We start from the raw sequence: 18,212 nt of genomic DNA on the forward strand, positions 1-18,212 counted from the left end.
CTGTATGCTCTATATGCTGCAAAGGTGACTCCAACTCCAAATGTTTTCATCTATAGGAGATGACAACCTGATGGGGAAGAGCAAGAACAGAAGCCAAGCTGGAAGGATGTTCATTATTTTTATTACAGTACAGTAAGTTGAGACATCATCAATGGATATAAATAGCACATTAAAGTGAACTAGAAATGCTATAAATGAGGCATAAAGGAAAGGAAGGAAAAGTCAGTTCAGCTCAAACAATTTAGAAAAACGCACTGAACAATGTAAGTGAGGACCAGAGTAAAAAATTAGTAAGCTAAGTCCTTAGCTTTTATTCCATTCTTTGAGAGCTTTTAATCGATTATTTTATTCTATTATTCTATCACTGTATTGTTATTTATTTTTATTATTGTTTGTATATTCTTAGCCCCACCCCCAAATCTCCAATATCATTTTCTTGTACATTGTACTCAAGGATGACACTTGGATCATTCTCTCAAAATATCATGTTGTATATACAGCTACCAGCTCAGAAAGTGTTTTAAAACTGTTTAAAAATATCTCATATAAATGACAAAAGTATTTTTAGAGAAATAGATATACTGGAATGTAATCTAAACAATGATAAATTTTTTCCTTAAACATTGCATATGAAAATATTAAGTTTCTTAAAAGATAACTTTATTCTGGTTTCATGTTAAATCTGGATGCATGATGTGCTGGTGTGTTATTTTTTCAGCTGCTAATGTAATAATTTTATCCTACGGTCTGTAGTTTTTACAAGCATGGATTTTGGCAACCTATCATACCTGCTCAAGTGAGAGCTGCCTCCAGGAGAGAGAACTTTGAATAGCAAGGCTATTTCAGTGATGAGACACATTCCTTAAAATTTCTCTGCCTCTGTCTGCAAGAAATTGTCAGGCTGACAGAATTTTCTCTATACACAAGCAAGGATTCTGATTAGTTCTCTGCACTTGTGAACGGCTCCCTGGGCCTTTCTAACAGATTTAGGTACCACCTGGGGCTGGGAAGCCCCATTAACACTTTTTTGTTTAATCTCTCCTAATTACCTGCCAAATAAATACTACTTGAAGAGGACATTTTAAATATGCCTTTAGTGTTCTAAAATGTGCCTCCCAACTATTGAATAATTAGTTCCTTCATCTTCCCAGGCACCCAAAATGAATCAATCTTATTTACACAACTGTACTTCTGGCTTTGTAAGAAGAGACATTACCTTTGCCAGTTTATTATCTTCAAGCACCTCTATGCAATAACAGGGGATAGAATAACATTTACTGGTTGGAGACGCCTTAGTGAGTGGTTCTCTTAAAGCTCTATTTTATGAATATGTACAAACTGAAGATAAAGACATCCCAGGGAAAGAAAGTGGTGGGCATAAAAGTCTAGTGGAGGGAATAATGGAAGCACCTAATCCCAGCTCTAAATGGGAAGATGGGAGAGTTAAAAGCATAGTAGGCATTGTTTCCTAATTGCAATTCTAGTAAAAGATCTGGTGGTGGTGAAGGCTGAAATTAAAATGGTTAGATTCTCTTCACTGAGTAAGGTTTTATTCAGGCTGTTCTGCTTTATAGGGCTGACACACCAAAGGCCCCTAAAAATGCAACTTTTCCCAGTTGCTTAAATCCACTATTAGAAAACAATGTCCACTATGTCAATGAGTAATCCTTAGATAAGAATTTGTTGTTACTGACTTCTGAATTTAGCACCAATAGCACATTTCTATCGTTATTCAATCCCCTTCTTACATAATGAGAAGAGCAGAATGCATTGTTTCATTTCCTTATGTCTACCAAGAATTGAAGATTTGCATTTGTTGTCTGCATTTAACTGAATGAAACGTGATTTCCCCCTCCTCAATTTTGTGTTAGCCTTATTTTTGATTTGATTCTACTAAATATATGTCTTTTAGAGTAAAAGCAACAGGATGACCTCTAGCTCTTTTTGAACTAGGTGAAGTAAAAAATATAAACCACCACTTCCATGGGGTTGATTGTACTATTTTCCCCAATTATCTCCACCCACTCCCCTTCCCTGTAAGAAGATTATGCATCCTTGTCCAATGCCCTGAACTTGTAGTGCCCTCCTGGGGCAGAAGCATACTTCTCTCTCCAATAGTTAAGCCTGACTTGCCATGGCCAGGGACTTATGGCGGAGGAAGTCAGGGTGCCACATCAGAGCGGAAGCCTTAAGAGTCATTACATGGTTCAGCTCTTGCTCTTTTCTCCATGTTCCAAACTGGTGCTATTTTTTCAGCCTGCATCTCAGAATGACACATGGAACAGAAGAAGTAAGGTGATCAGGAGCCAACATGCATCATGTAAACTTTTGTGGTTGAAAGTCACTCATCGGGGTGCCTGGGTGGCTCAGTTGGTTAAGCAACTACCTTCAGCTCAGGTCATGATCCCAGGGTCCTGGGATCAAGCCCTGCATGGGGCTCCCTGCTCCTCCCTCTCCCTCTGCCTGCTGCTCCCCACTGCTTGTGCTCTCTCTCTCTGTCAAATACATAAATAAAATCTTAAAAAAAAAAAAAAAAAAAAGCCACTCATGTGTTACAGTGGTTTGTTCCTTCAACATAACCAGGCAAAAGATGAATTCATTAAACTACATCTCAAGCAGCATGTTCAGAAACCAAAAACTACATTGAGTCCAAAAGGCTGAGGAGGATGACCAGGATTTTGGAATATTTATCAGTGAGAACCACATGAGGAAAATGAGCACACTCACCCTGAAGAATGAACTGGGGGAGCATAAGGGAAGAAGGACAGTATAACTACCACCCACACCTGAAAAGTCATCACAGGGAAGAGTAGGAGAAAAAAGTATAGATTTACTCTTTTTGCTTTTAAAGGTGTAACTGAGACCAACAGAATTACAGAGAAAAAGAAATTCTGATTTATCATAAGGAGGAGATTTCTACCAATTAAATCAGTCTAATAGTAGAATGAGTAGTCTTACAAAATAATAATGTATCCACGGACTGCAAGACATGAAACAAAGGCTAGCTGGCCACTACAACTTGGGGGCATTAGATAAAGAAATCCTAGTTTTACAGGCATTTATAGCAGGTGAGCTCTCAGAACCCTTCCAGTTTCCGTTCTATAAATTCCACAGAGTAACTAGAAAAGCTAATTTCCCTGGCAATGATCAGCCAAAAAACACTTTTTAGAATCTGTCATTTTTCTGTGTGTCATGAAAATATATACTTTTCCTTTTCCTGCCAACTCATTACTTCTTTTCCACCATTTTTCCTAAAGAAAGTGGGACTTCTAAGAAACATTTTTGTCTGCTTTACCCTATTCATTAACAGAATTTAGAAATTATCTTCAAGAACACAGACCATTTTATCAGAGCCAAGAGTAATCAAACTAGAGAGCAGGACATTATCATCTCCATATAAACAGAATACGGAGATTTTTTTTTTTTTTAATAGAACACATTACAATTCCTGACTGCTATAGATGACTTAATTAATTTGAGAAGATATCTCTATAACTTATTTGTCAAATGTACAGACTTGTGAGATATAAAGGTTAAGATGGCATATAAAATGCTGAAATACTGACATTAAAAATTCCACATCATCTTCAAACCTAAGTATTTTAAATGGCATTTCTTCATGTTATTTGCCTTCTACAAAATCATCAATAGAGGTCTTATCTGTAATAAGAACAACTCTTCCTATGGTGTGAACATTCAGCTTATAGAACTCTTGTGTCTGAAAATACCAGAGAATCACTATTCACTCTGCCTATTTGACAGGAAGATTGTGAAGATCAATGAAACAATTAAGCACAAAATATTGTGTAAATGTAAAACGGGTACTATCATCATCCTACATATACCTCCAACTCACATAGAGAATTTTTCATTACATTTCAATTAATTGAAATATTTTAGAAAAAGTAGAAGACACAAATACTAAGTAGTTAACCAAAAAAGAAAAACTAACATTGTTAGTATTATACTATTTGAACAATTATGATGAGAAAGCACTGACATATGACAATATTAAAACCTTCCTTATGGTGGGCACTGCAGTGTACAATGAAAACCCCAATAAAGTAACAAAAGTAGACTAATTTAACTAATAATGTTTTTTTTCTTAAAAGGTGGCTACTTACCAACAAGTCTTATTACATTCAATGTTGTATTTGTTAAGATGGGTGCATTCACTTTATTTAGACTATAATCTGACTTCTTCCTGCTTTTTAGAGTTTCTCTAGAAACGCTTAATATGGAAAAACAAAACAGAGTTGCAATTAGGGTTGTCAACTAGTAAATCAGTAAGTTATTCCAATTAGGATCTATCTTTCATTCACTAATTAGTTACTGAAACTGTTACCGTGTGTCAGGTGGGGATATAGAAATGATCCTCCTGTCCTTATAGAGCTTACAGCCCAGAGGGGAAGAGAAATTCGTAAGTAAAGAAATAAAGTACCATACTGTATTTCTTTGATTCTAAGACATTCATTATCAACCATTAAAAGAAGCTATGTCACTTAAAAAAACAAAACAAAACAAAAAACAGATGTTCCAGGGAAATTATATATCAAATGTACCAAGTATCCTGATTTCAGACTTATAAATATGAAAAAATACCCTCCTTAGAACCTAAATCTAATATCTAAAGTATAGGGGAAGATGATAGAGTCTGGGGTTGGGGACGACACCAGGTTCAAAGAAAAAATTGAAGTTATATGGTAAGTACACAAAAAAAGGGGACAATATGTAATAAGGTCAGAGGTAGGAGAAGTGAGTGTGCTCAGAGAAGCACAAAGAATTCACATGGAGAATGAGTGGGTTGAGGGAAAAGTGACACGAAAAGAGGTAAAGAAAGGCCAGATCACTGAAGGCAATCAAATCTAAAGAGTATGAACCTAACCCTGAATGCAAATTTTAACCAGGAAAATGACATGAGCAAATTTGTATATAAGAAAAAAAAAATTGAAATTTGTATCTAAGAGGGATTAGGAGGGGGCAAAACTAGAGACAGAAAGCCAAGGTAAGGGGGCTGAGCCAATAATCTGGCACAGAGAGGATTTTTGCATGAACCTGGATGGTAGCAGTGAAATACAAAAAATTTTGATAAATTCAAGAGATACTTTGAAGTTGGAATTGATACTAACTGACTGAATGCAGTTCGTAGTTTATATTATTCATAGTTCTTAGAGGTAAGTTAGGACAGTTTAGGAGGGCAACTGTCTGTATAACATTACCAAAAACGCAAATATATACACATATATTGGCAGACACTATCCTACACGTTCATTTCAGTTAGAGCTTTTCTTTCAGCCAAAATATACCCAAAACATCCAATGAAGAAGTCCAACAAAAACAGTTCTATTCTGTTCATAATGGACCATAGATGGATTTAAACATCACACATACATGAAAACCAATGGAAACAATTTTTCCCAGTTCATATATCTACAATCACATGAGTTGCTCATTTTTGAAGAGAGAGATTATATCAATCAGGGTTTCAAATTAATTAGGTACTAACTAGGTACTTTGGGGGCAAAATATACTTAAATCTATCATTAAAATTTAAGTATATTTGTGGTCACTAAATGTCTGATACTTAGTCATGAAATTAACTCACTTGCATATAAGAATCAGGCCCATTTAACAAGGAGAAGGTGACAAAAAATTCTTATGTAATTATCATAGTTTTTGAAGAGGACACTTTATCACGGAAATAAAAGAACGAAAGAACCTTAACAGAAGGCCCAAATAGTGAATGTAATTGACCCTGGAAAGATGAGTGGAGACTTTCTGTATTTACTAGATTGAGGTAGGAATTCCACATGCAAGACAAATAACTACTTTCCTCCTTGAGGTTTTCTAACCTACGTGAAGCAGGAATTGCCTCCAAAGGCAGTACTGATTTTACAAATCAGAAGTTTGTTTTTCTGCAAAAACCACTGCTCTCTAAATTAAGAGCTCTTTGATTATGCCCAATATCAAAAAACTACATTTTCAAACTTTCAGCAATTTTAAAACATATTGACTTGTCACATGACATCAAAAGCTACCGAAATATTTTTTTTCCCTAACATTTAAAGGAAATCCTTTATTTAAATGCATAACATAAAATATGAAATACCATACAACCTAAGAACAATTACCTTTTCACAGGCGCATCACCTGTTTGCTCATCCACATAATCTCGTTTCAGTTCCTCAGGAACATCACTGTCACTGTCATACTCCTGATAGGCACTTTTTTCTTGTTCATCAGATTCATACTGAAGAAAACATAGTATATTCAACAATGAGTATGAAAAACCAACATTTCTTGGAGTCTTTCAACACAATAAGAGTATCCAATTTTTAAGAAGTAGTTTAGGGAAGAAAGTTCTTAATAACTCATCTCTAATTTTGCCATCAAGAATATTAACTTTCCATTTTCTTCTTCTTCACCCATCTTAACCATCAAAAGAAAAAAAGGAAAATAAAATACATTTTATGCCTACAAAAGCTCCTAAATGTCTCCCCCAAAAATCAAATCTCCATATAAAGAAAACAAACAAACAAACAAACACAAACATCATGCTAGGCCTTTAGGAGAGGAAAAGAGTGTACATTTGACCAAAAAACAACAACAACAACAACAAAACCTCTTCTCTTCCTCCACGTGGTTTCATCATACTTACTTCCATTTTGCTAATTCACTATAAAGAGGCTGAGTATACAATTCTGGCACCGTGGAAATGTTAATTCAGCGTAATAAACTCTCACAACACACATGCTAATGTCCTAATACATTATGATGAGATTTAATTCCAAGGGAGCCTTAGAAAATTACACTGAGCACTGAGGGACTACTGAGAGCAAGGACGAAAATGGCGGATTTCCTCCTGAGAGGAAGGGTGACTTCCTAACACTGTCATCGTCTTTATGGCAACATGGCCCGATGACAGCATGGGGGGACAGTGGAGTCCATGCACAGGAAAGAAAGCAGCAGCAGCATTATCGCTTAATATTATAAATTAATATGATTAAATCATGGCTAACATTTCTTGTGTTAAGTGCTAAGTGCTTTCATAAATTTTCTCACTGAATCTTCAGAACAATTCTGTAACAAAGTTTATCCCCATATGCCAGTTGAGGAGACGAGTATGAAGACAACATGAAAAGAAGTTGGTCCCCTAATTCAAAAACCATTTTTTGAGAGCTTAAAGCAGTGTGATAGGTCATAGTAAGATGTGGACCCTGACTCTGGAAAGATTAGATCACACATTAATAACTGCAAATGAGCATTCCAGGCATTCTCATCCGCCTGTACACACTGTGATCCTAATAACCTTCAGAAAGGGGATCCACACAAACCAGGCTCACCTGGCTATAACAAAAAGCTTCACAATTCCACAGTACAAGAGATCATCATTTTTGAGGATTCTGTATTTTTGCAAATTTCTGTACTTGCTAAATTTTATTTGTAACCCCAACATTAATACTTTGTGACACTTTCACAGTCAAACATGGATATGTACAGAGTATGCAGAAACTTTTGAGTTATCCAACATGCACGTTCCTAGCTGAGTGCAGACAAGGTGACGCTCTGCCTTCTTGCTTCAGCTTTCCTACTTAAACACATGTCCTTTTCATAGTCTAGTGCCACATTTAAAAAAACATGTGTGGTTTTTGCTGGTGATTTCCCTGTTTAGAAAGGCCCCTAAGTGTAGGACTAAAGTTTTGTCTAGTGTTCCTAAGTGCAAGACTGTAATATGCCTTATGGCAAAAATACATGTATTAGATAAGCTTCATTTCAGGCAGGAATTCTAGTGCTGTTGACTGTGGGTTCAATGTCCAATACTATATATTAACTTAGGTGTCTTCAAGCAAAAATACACATAAAACAAGGTTATACACTGATCAGTTGATGAAAATGTTGTGATCAAAGGCTCACAGAAACCTAATCCTGTATTTCACTTAGGAACAATAGTTCTGTATTTGCTAATTCAGTGTTCAGAGGGACTTCATAGAACACAACTGCCACGAATAATGAGAATCGAATGTTATGTGAGATTTAAATTAGCAAATTACCAGTACAGAGGGACTTTTAATTCCTTCCAGTTTAGTGTACTTTAGAGAGGCAAAGTGTCACTAAGAATCACTAAATTGTAATTGTAAATATGGCTTATTATGAAATAATTTCTACTTCATGATAAAACATGACAACAATACACGTTCATGGCAATATTTTTTAAAATTGTATCTTCACCAAACAAAAAAGAAAATGCCAAAACTAAAATACATACACAAATTCAACAGATTTTCATCAAATCTGAACAGTTTTCACTTCAGCTTCATCAAATCTAAAACAAAAACCATACAGGGTCCCCTGGAAATGATGAAGATCAGAAGGACCCATCCAAATTAAATACTATAAAAACACAGATAACTGTGAAGTAAACATTCACTCATTGTAAATATAGGAAAACTGAGGGTCACAGAGTTAAAATAAGTTGCCAAGGGCCACACAGTTAATAAATAATAAAGGTGATATTTATTCAACTGCCTTAAAATCCTTTCCATTAACTCACACAACCTAAGTTACATTATGTTTTTTGAGCTGCTCAAAGTGTTAAAACATTGTACTTCTAAATCCTAAAAACATCCCTGCTGGGTAACCAGGTAAGATGTTACTCTCTCTCAGATAAAGGGACATGGAATAAAATAATTCAGATGTCCAAGAGTGGAGTTGAGAACTAAGTGCAAATGATCTATTCCCTCATCCATCTATCCAACAAATCACAGAAATATGCAGTGAATAAACTATACTCCTATGTGATATAGTAATCTAGTAAGAACATACAGCAATCTAATAAGAGCACAAAGTAAACATAAGGGCAAAATGTATTTTTCAAAAGGACTTTTCAACAAAGCATGCTGCAAAGCCATTACTGTACAAGTGGGATCACAGGTATATAAGCATATAGGTGGGAAGGTGGGTGGTAAATGGATAAATAAATCTAGCTAATTACCTTGCTCCCTGGGTAGAACACTTTTCAATAAGAAAATCTCACTTATGTTCCACATTAGGTTTTAAAAACACTACATACCCCGTTAGAAGCCAGGACATCTTCTGTTTCTTCATCTTTGTGGTTGGCCTGGATTTCAAATGGATTCCCATCACTACAGTACTGCTCAAACAAGGTCACTGTTTTTGAGGATGTTGAGGCTGGCTGCTTACTAGGTGAAACTGATGGGGAACGAGACTGTTCCATGAATTTAAATTCCTAGACATTAAAAAAAGGAGCCAGATACCTTTTAACAACAATAATAAAATTCAAGTACATAACATATTCCATCAATATAAATGTTGAGTTAGTGGAAAAAAAATAATCCTGATTGATCAGGTTATTCACTTTTAAATCTTGGAAGTTGTCTGAAAGCACAAACTTGAAAATATGTGCTCAAAGGTTTGCCTAAAGACAACTCAGCTGCTGGTATCACTTTAAAAAGTGTTATCTGCATCAAGCTGCTTCTGGCTTAGTTTACAGAACTGCACAGAAAATTTCTGAAAATAAATTTGAATCCTAAAAATTTTAGCATAGCAGCAAAGACCTAGTAGAATATGATTTTAAGCAATAAAAAGGCCACAATAAAGATTAATCATTGTTAATAATAATTAATTATATGTTTATACCATTTAAGGTACTGTATTCTGTAAAAACACATTAGAATCTTTGTTATATTGATGTCTATAAACTTTCATTTCTTTTTCTTCATACACCTACAAGTAGACAACACAAACACACATGCTAAAGTCAAATGATCTGTCTTCCAGACCTAAGGTTTGCCATTAACCCATTAACTTCCTATATAATGTTGGGAATGTCTCTGTGCCTCAATTTCTACATCAATAAAATGAGAAAGTCAACCTCCAGTACAAGAACCACAATGCTAAAACTAAAGAGCTGTTCCCAGATGAGGAAACCAAAGTAGTCCAAAGGGATTCAGTGCCAGGTTCAAGACCACAGTGCTTATTAGTGGAAGAGATGGAATAATCTCTAAAGTTCCTTTGAGGGGCACCTGGGTGGCTCAATCAGTTAAGAATCTGCCTTCAGCTCAGGTCACGATCTCAGGGTCCTGGGATCGAGCCCCACATTGGGCTCCTTGCTCAGCGGGGAGCCTGCTTCTCCCTCTCCCTCTGCCTGCAGCTCCCCCTGCTTGTTCTCTCTCTGTCAAATAAATAAATAAAATCTTAAAAAAAAAAAAAAAGTTCCTTTGAATTACAAAACTCTTGATGATTTTTCATAAAAATCCGGTACACATTTTTCTTATACCTTTTAGTCTTTTTAATGTTAATCCCAAATTTAAAATCTTTCCTATTCAAAGATAATCTTAAAAATTACATATGTTTAAGTTTCAAATGATGTGTTTATTTTCTTTCTAAATTGCAGTTACACATAAAATCAGATCCATCATAATGCTCAAAAATTATGCCATTATTTTTATAATTCTAAACAGGGGGTGACTCTAATTTAATGAGATGATTTTTTTTTAAACCGAATCTACAGGAACACAGGTGTCAAGAGAACACTATCTCAGTTGTGAATAGTTTTCAAAGTAACTACTTTTTAAAATTGTTGTTAGAACACTTAACATGAGATCAACCCTCTTTTTTTTTTTTTTAAAGACTTTATCCACCCATTTGACAGAGACACAGTGAGAGAGGGAACACAAGCAGGGGAGGTACGAGAGGGAGAAGCAGGCCTCCCGCTGAGCAGGGAGCCCGATGCGGGGCTCGATCCCAGGACCCTGGGATCATGACCTGAGCCAAAGACAGATACTTAATGACTGAGCCACCCAGGCGCCCCTACCCTCTTTAAAAAAAAAAAAAAAAAAAAAAGATTTTATTTTTAAGTAATTTCCACATCCAATATGGGGCTGAAACCCACAACCCCGAGATCAAGAGTTGCCTAATCCACTGACTGAGCTAGCCAGGCGCCCCAAGATCTATCTACTCTCTTAAAAAAATGTTAAGTGCATAATATGGTATTGTTAACTATAGGCAAAATCTTGTAAAACTCAAGGTAACTACTTTAAAGGAGATAATGCTTACTTGGATGGAAATATTTCAAATGTATCTTGTAAAAAACTGTTTGATAATTACACCAAGTATATGTGTTCATACATACAGACATAATTTGATGGTTAAGTAAAATTATTTAAATAGGGATTCTAAAATCAATGTTAGAATTCTAAATAATGTCAAGGAATCATCTTATTTAAGAATTCTAAAATAATGTTGGGGCGTCTGCGTGGCGCAACTGGTTGAGCATGCGACTCTTGGTTTCAGCTCAGATCGTGATCTCAAGGTTGTGAGACTGAGCCCTGCGTCAGGTTCCAAGTTCAGTGTGGAGTCTGCTTGAGTTTCTCCTTCTCCCTCTGCCTCTCCACCCACCCCTCAGCCCCCGTGCACCCTAGCTCTCTCTAAAATAAATAAACCTTAAAAAAAAAGAATTCTATATCAGACAAATTAGATTTTAAACCAAAGACTACAATAAGAGATGAGGAAGGACACTATATCATACTTAAAGGGTCTATCCAACAAGAAGATCTAACAATTGTAAATATCTATGCCCCTAACATGGGAGCAGCCAATTATATAAGCCAATTAATAACAAAAGCAAAGAAACACATCAACAACAATACAATAATAGTAGGGGACTTTAACAACCCCCTCACTGAAATGGACAGATCATCTAAGCAAAACATCAACAAGGAAATAAAGACTTTAAATGACACACTGGACCAAACAGATTTCACAGATATATTCAGAACATTCCATCCCAAAGCAACAGAACACACATTCTTCTCTAGTGCCCATGGAACATTCTCCAGAATAGATCACATCCTAGGTCACAAATCAGGTCTCAACTGGTACCAAAGATTGGGATCATTCCCTGCCTATTTTCGGACCATAATGCTTTGGAACTAGAACTCAGTCACAAGAGGAAAGTCGGAAAGAACTCAAATACATGGAGGCTAAAGAGCATCCTACTGAAGAATGAATGGGTCAACCAGGAAATTAAAGAAGAATTAAAATAATTCATGGAAATCAATGAAAATGAAAACACAACTGTTCAAAATCTTTGGGATGCAGCGAAGGCAGTCCTAAGAGGAAAGTATATAACAATACAAGCCTTCCTCAAGAAACAAGAAAGGTCTCAAATACACAACCTAACCCTACACCTAAAGGAGCTGGAGAAAGAATAGCAAATAAAGTCTAAGCCCAGAAGGAGAAGAGAAATGATAAAGAACAGAGCAGAAATCAATTACATAGAAACCAAAAGAACAGTAGAACAGATCAACGAAACTAGGAGCTGGTTCTTTGAAAGAATTAATAAGATTGATAAACCCCTGGCCAGACTTATCAAAAAGAAAAGAAAAATGACCCAAATCAACAAAATCATGAATGAAAGAGGAGAGATCACAACCAACACCAAAGAAATACAAACAATTATAAGAACATATTATGAGCAACTATATGCCAGCAAATTAGATCATCTGGAAGAAATGGATGCATTCCTAGAGATGTATAAGCTACCAAAACGGAACCAGGAAGAAATAGAAAACCTGAACAGACCTATAACCACTAAGGAAATTGAAGCAGTCATCAAAAATCTCCCAACAAACAAAAGCACAGGGCCAGATGGCTTCCCAGGGGAATTCTACCAAACATTTCAAGAAGAATTAATACGTATTCTTCTAAAACTGTTCCAAAAAATAGAAATGGAAGGAAAACTTCCAAACTCGTTTTATGAGGCCATCATTACCTTGATCCCAAAACCAGACAAAGACCCTATCAAAAAGGAGAATTACAGACCAATATCCTTGATGAACATGGATGCAAAAATTCTCACCAAAATACTAGCCAATAGGATCCAACAGTACATTAAAAGGATTATTCACCACGACCAAGTGGGATTTATCCCTGGGCTGCAAGGTTGGTTCAACAACCACAAATGAATCAATGTGATACAATACATCAATAAAAGAAAGAACAAGAACCATATGATCCTCTCAATAGATGCAGAAAAAGCATTTGACAAAGTACAGCATCCTTTCTTGATCAAAACTCTTCAGAGTATAGGCATAGAGGGTACATACCTCAATATCATAAAAGCCATCTATGAAAAACCTACAGCAAATATCATTCTCAATGGGGAGAAACTGAGAGCTTTCCCCCTAAGGTCAGGAACGCGGCAGGGATGTCCACGATCACCACTGCTATTCATCATAGCACTAGAAGTCCTAGCCACAGCAATCAGACAACAAAAAGAAATAAAAGGCATCCAAATCGGCAAAGAAGTCAAACTCTCACTCTCTGCATTTGATATGATACTTTATGTGGAAAACCCAAAAGACTCCACCCCAAAACTGCTAGAACTCATACAGGAATTCAGTAAAGTGGCAGGATATAAAATCAATGCACAGAAATCAGTGGCATTCCTATACACCAACAACAAGACAGAAGAAAGAGAAATTAAGGAGTCGATCCCATTTACAATTGCACCCAAAACCATAGGATACCTAGGAATAAATCTAACCAAAGAGGCAAAGAATCTGTACTCAGAAAACGATAAAATACTCATGAAAGAAATTGAGGAAGACACAAAGAAATGGAAAAACGTTCCATGCTCATGGATTGGAAGAACAAATATTGTGAAGATGTCAATGCTACCTAGAGCAATCTACACATTTAATGCAATCCCTATCAAAATACCATCAACTTTTTTCAAAGAAAGGGAACAAATAATCCTAAAATTTGTATGGAACCAGAAAAGACCCCGAATAGCCGGAGGAATGTTGAAAAAGAAAAGCAAAGCCGGTGGCATCACAATTCTGGACTTCAAGCTCTATTACAAAGCTGTCATCATGAAGACAATATGGTACTGGCACAAAAACAGACACATAGATCAGTGGAACAGAATAGAGAGCCCAGAAATGGACCCTCAACTCTACGGTCAACTCATCTTCGACAAAACAGGAAAGAATGTCCAATGGAAAAAAGACAGTCTCTTCAACAAATGGTGTTGGGAAAACTGGACAGCCGCATGCAGAAGAATGAAACTGGACCATTTCCTTACACCACACACAAAAATAGACTCCAAATGGTTGAAAGACCTAAATGTGAGACAGGAGTCCATCAAAATCCTAAAGGAGAACACAGGCAGCAACCTCTTCGACCTCAGCCACAGCAACTTCTTCCTAGAAACATCGCCAAAGACAAGGGAAGCAAGGGCAAAAATGAACTATTGGGACTTCAAGATAAAAAGCTTTTGCACAGCAAAAGAAACAGACAACAAAACCAAAAGACAACCAACAGAATGGGAGAAGATATTTGCAAATGACATATCAGATAAAGGGTTAGTATCCAAAATCTATAAAGAACCTATCAAACTCAACACCCAAAGAACAAATGATCCAATCAAGAAATGGGCAGAAGACCTGAACAGACATTTTTCCAAAGAAGACATCCAAATGGCCAACAGACACATGAAAAAGTGCTCAACATCGCTCGGCATCAGGGAAATCCAAATCAAAACCTCAATGAGATACAACCTCACACCAGTCAGAATGGCTAAAATTAACAAGTCAGGAAACGACAGATGTTGGCAGGGATGCGGAGTAAGGGGAAGCCTCCTACACTGTTGGTGGGAATGCAAGCTGGTGCAGCCACTCTGGAAAACAGTATGGAGGTTCCTCAAAAAGTTGAAAATAGAGCTACCATATGATCCAGCAATTGCACTACTGGGTATTTACCCCAAAGATACAAATGCAGTGATCCGAAGGGGTACGTGCACCCCGATGTTTATAGCAGCAATGTTCACAATAGCCAAACTGTGGAAAGAGCCAAGATGTCCATCGACAGATGAATGGATAAAGAAGATGTGGCATATATATACAATGGAATATTATGCAGCCATCAAAAGGAATGAAATCTTGCCATTTGCAATGACATGGATGGAACTGGAGGGTGTTATGCTGAGCGAAATAAGTCAAACAGAAAAAGACATGTATCATATGATCTCACTGATATGCGGAATTCTTAATCTCAGGAAACAAACTGAGGGTTGCTGGAGTGGTGGGGGTTGGGAGGGATGGGGTGGCTGGGTGATAGACATAGGAGGTTATGTGCTATGGTGAGCGCTGTGAATTGTGTAAGACTGTTGAATCACAGACCTGTACCTCTGAAACAAATAATACATTGTATGTTTAAAAAAAAAGAAAATAGTAGGAAGGGAAAAATGAAGGGGGGGGGAATCGGAGGGGGAGACGAACCATGAGAGACTATGGACTCTGAGAAACAAACTGAGGGTTCTAGAGGGGAGGGGGTAGGGGGATGGGTTGGCCTGGTGATGGGTATTAAAGAGGGCACGTACTGAATGGAGCACTGGGTGTTATATGCAAACAATGAATCATGGAACACTACATCAAAAACTAATGATGTATGGTGATTAACATAATATAATAAAAAAAGAATTCTAAAACAATGTTAAAATCATTGTTAATTTTGCTGTCTCTAAAGCATTTATTAATCGACATGTTTCACTTTATTAATATTTCCACATTAGGAAAGGAATATGATAGAACTGGATAAGTAAGTTATTATACAATATAAGCATAAAGACTATCCCTATTAAAAGCTTTTAATCATGTATTCTTTACATTTATCTAGAATAAGAAAATTGCTTCTAGCAAGCCATTCCTTCCAAAGGCAAAATCTGAACATACCGGACCTTCTATACAGGGACCTATGTTTATACATTGTATTTTGACATTTGGTATTTGTAGACACCATCTATCACACAAGGAATATTTATCTACAATGTGTTTCAACCAAGGGAAAACAAATCAGTTAATATTTTCACGGATTACATATTCTGTGAGGATTCAAGGAATTAGTTAACTAATAAAAATTAGTTAAGAGTATTTTTTGTAAATGCCTCTTTTATTTTGGAGGCATTGTCTGACTACAGGTACATTTAGGAGTTGCAACATAAATTAAGAGCCTTTTAGTTCCTTTAAGAAATGACAAACAAACAAGAAATCACAAGCATTCTGTGAATGTAAGTTTTTTCATTAAAGACCATCAAAATACAACTGATTAATTTTCTGCAGAATTTAAATAAAGCAGATCTCTTTCTGAAATCAAAAGAAAAAGATTAGGCAAAAGAGTTTTCCTAAAGTATATAAACTGAATTTGTAAAAAGAGACAGATTTTGACATTCATAAAAGGATCACTCTTATAAAAGAGGCTGGCTATTACTCACTTTTAAGCAAGGAAGGAAAGATGCTATTCTTTAATTTAATGATTTTAAAAATGATTTTTTAATATCTGTTTTTTTTTAAGACAACTAAATAAAAGACAGACTCATTTGTTCCTAAGAGACACTTACATGAAGTTGCAAGATGCTGAAATTTGACTTCACAGGACAAAGCTCCCATGTCTCATTCTCTAGAAACATTCTCAGTTCATCAAGCCGTGTTCTTAAAAAAAGAAGACAAACACTCCAGAAAGTTAGAGGAAAAGTACACTGCACACAAGAATTAAGAAAATAAAATACAATTATAGAATTATCATCATAATCATAATCAACTTGGAGAATCTATTCAAAGCAACACAGCAAACACAAACATGTACTTTTACTTGTTAATATTTTATCATCTTTAAGAGAAAAAGCTCTCAAATGTTTACTAAACTCACAACATCTCTACTATATTACAAAAATAATGAATGTACAGGAAATGATATTTTTATTAAGGGATGAAACTAAAAGCTACTCCCCAACTCACATAGTTAAAATATCCCTAGCTAATCATATATCAATGCCAAAAAACAGAGAAATAATTTACAAAGTTTATGAGATCATTAATACTAATAAATGCTTTATGCTAAATAGCAAAGATCTTAATCATACTTACTAAGCCACAAGATCAAGATAATTATCACTCTCCAAATATATTTAGCTCAGGGCCTCTCTCTACACAGCACTTACAAATTAAATTACCAAGTACGGCACTTACAGAGCCAGCACCGCACTAATCACTTACATCACATTGATCTCTTCTTTCCTTTTTAATGCTATTGTGGTTTACTGTCTATCCTGAATAATCAGTACATTATACAGGCAGTTCCAGAAAAGTAACTACTTCCTTCCAGTTGACCCAGGAAATAAAGGGCCAGTGCCTGCCCTACTTTTCCCCTTCTTCTAACAGCTTCATTGTTATTACTAACCTGCTAAAAACAAAATCTAGATTTTTTTTTTAAATTCACATTTCTAAAGTAAAGAGGCAATAAATGGGTAAATCTGTAAAAACAAAAGCTGCTCCAAAAATTAGAATTAACAGAAGGCGACTTTAAGATAACTATTATAATAAAATAGAGAAAAAAGATGTATAAAATGAATAGAAAGAAGTTCAAAGAATTGCAATAATAAAAACAAACAAAAACAGAATCATATTCTGTAACTGAAAAATACAATTACCTTAAATTAAAAATTGGTTAAGCAGATGCCAGGATTAATGAACTCAAACACAGATCAATAGAAACTATTCAAACTGAAGCACGAATTGAAAACAAAAATGGAAGCAACAGAAAAGATCATAAAAGATACATGAGACACAGTCAAAACATCTAGTATGCATGCAACTGAATGGAGAAGATAGAATGAACGTAAGCAGTTTTGAAGAGGTAATGGCTGAGATTATGCGCAAAAGTGATTATGTGCAAATCTCACATCATATACAAAAATTAACTAAAAGGGACCACAGACCTAATATAAGAACTAAAACTGTAAAAGTTTACAACTCTTACAATTCAACAATAAAGACAAACAACACAACTGAAAAATGGGCAAAGGTTTTAAATAGACATTTTTGCAAAGATATACAAATGACCAATAAGCATATAAAAAGATGCTGAATATCATTAGTCATTAGGAAATGTAAGTCAAAAACATAATGAGACATCACTTCATACCCACAAGGATAGCTATAATCAGACAGACCGTAACAGGTGTCAATAAGGATTTGGAGAAATTAAGAGTCCTTATATAATGCTGATGGAAATTTAAAATGATAGAACCACTTTGGAAAACAGTTTGGTAGTTCCTCAAATTGTTAAACATAGAATTACCACTTAACCCAGCAATTCCACTTTGTATTGGTTTCCCGTGGCTGCTGTAACAA

At 35.7% G+C, this 18,212-nt stretch overlaps 1 protein-coding gene across 1 annotated transcript in view; it reads right to left on the reverse strand.

Moving 5' to 3' along the window:
- Positions 1-18,212, reverse strand: part of VPS50 (VPS50 subunit of EARP/GARPII complex) — a 136,083-nt gene that overhangs the window by 39,894 nt on the left and 77,977 nt on the right. The window contains exons 17-20 of the mRNA XM_032402136.1: positions 16,421-16,511; positions 9,071-9,247; positions 6,132-6,250; positions 4,125-4,231 (exon numbers count right to left, since the gene is read on the reverse strand). Of these exons, the coding sequence (XP_032258027.1) occupies positions 4,125-4,231; positions 6,132-6,250; positions 9,071-9,247; positions 16,421-16,511 (494 nt within the window). The remainder of the gene's footprint in view (positions 1-4,124; positions 4,232-6,131; positions 6,251-9,070; positions 9,248-16,420; positions 16,512-18,212) is intronic.

This window comes from Phoca vitulina, unplaced genomic scaffold, assembly GCF_004348235.1.
Source record: "Phoca vitulina isolate PV1807 unplaced genomic scaffold, GSC_HSeal_1.0 scaffold4, whole genome shotgun sequence".
Taxonomy (NCBI): domain Eukaryota; kingdom Metazoa; phylum Chordata; class Mammalia; order Carnivora; family Phocidae; genus Phoca; species Phoca vitulina.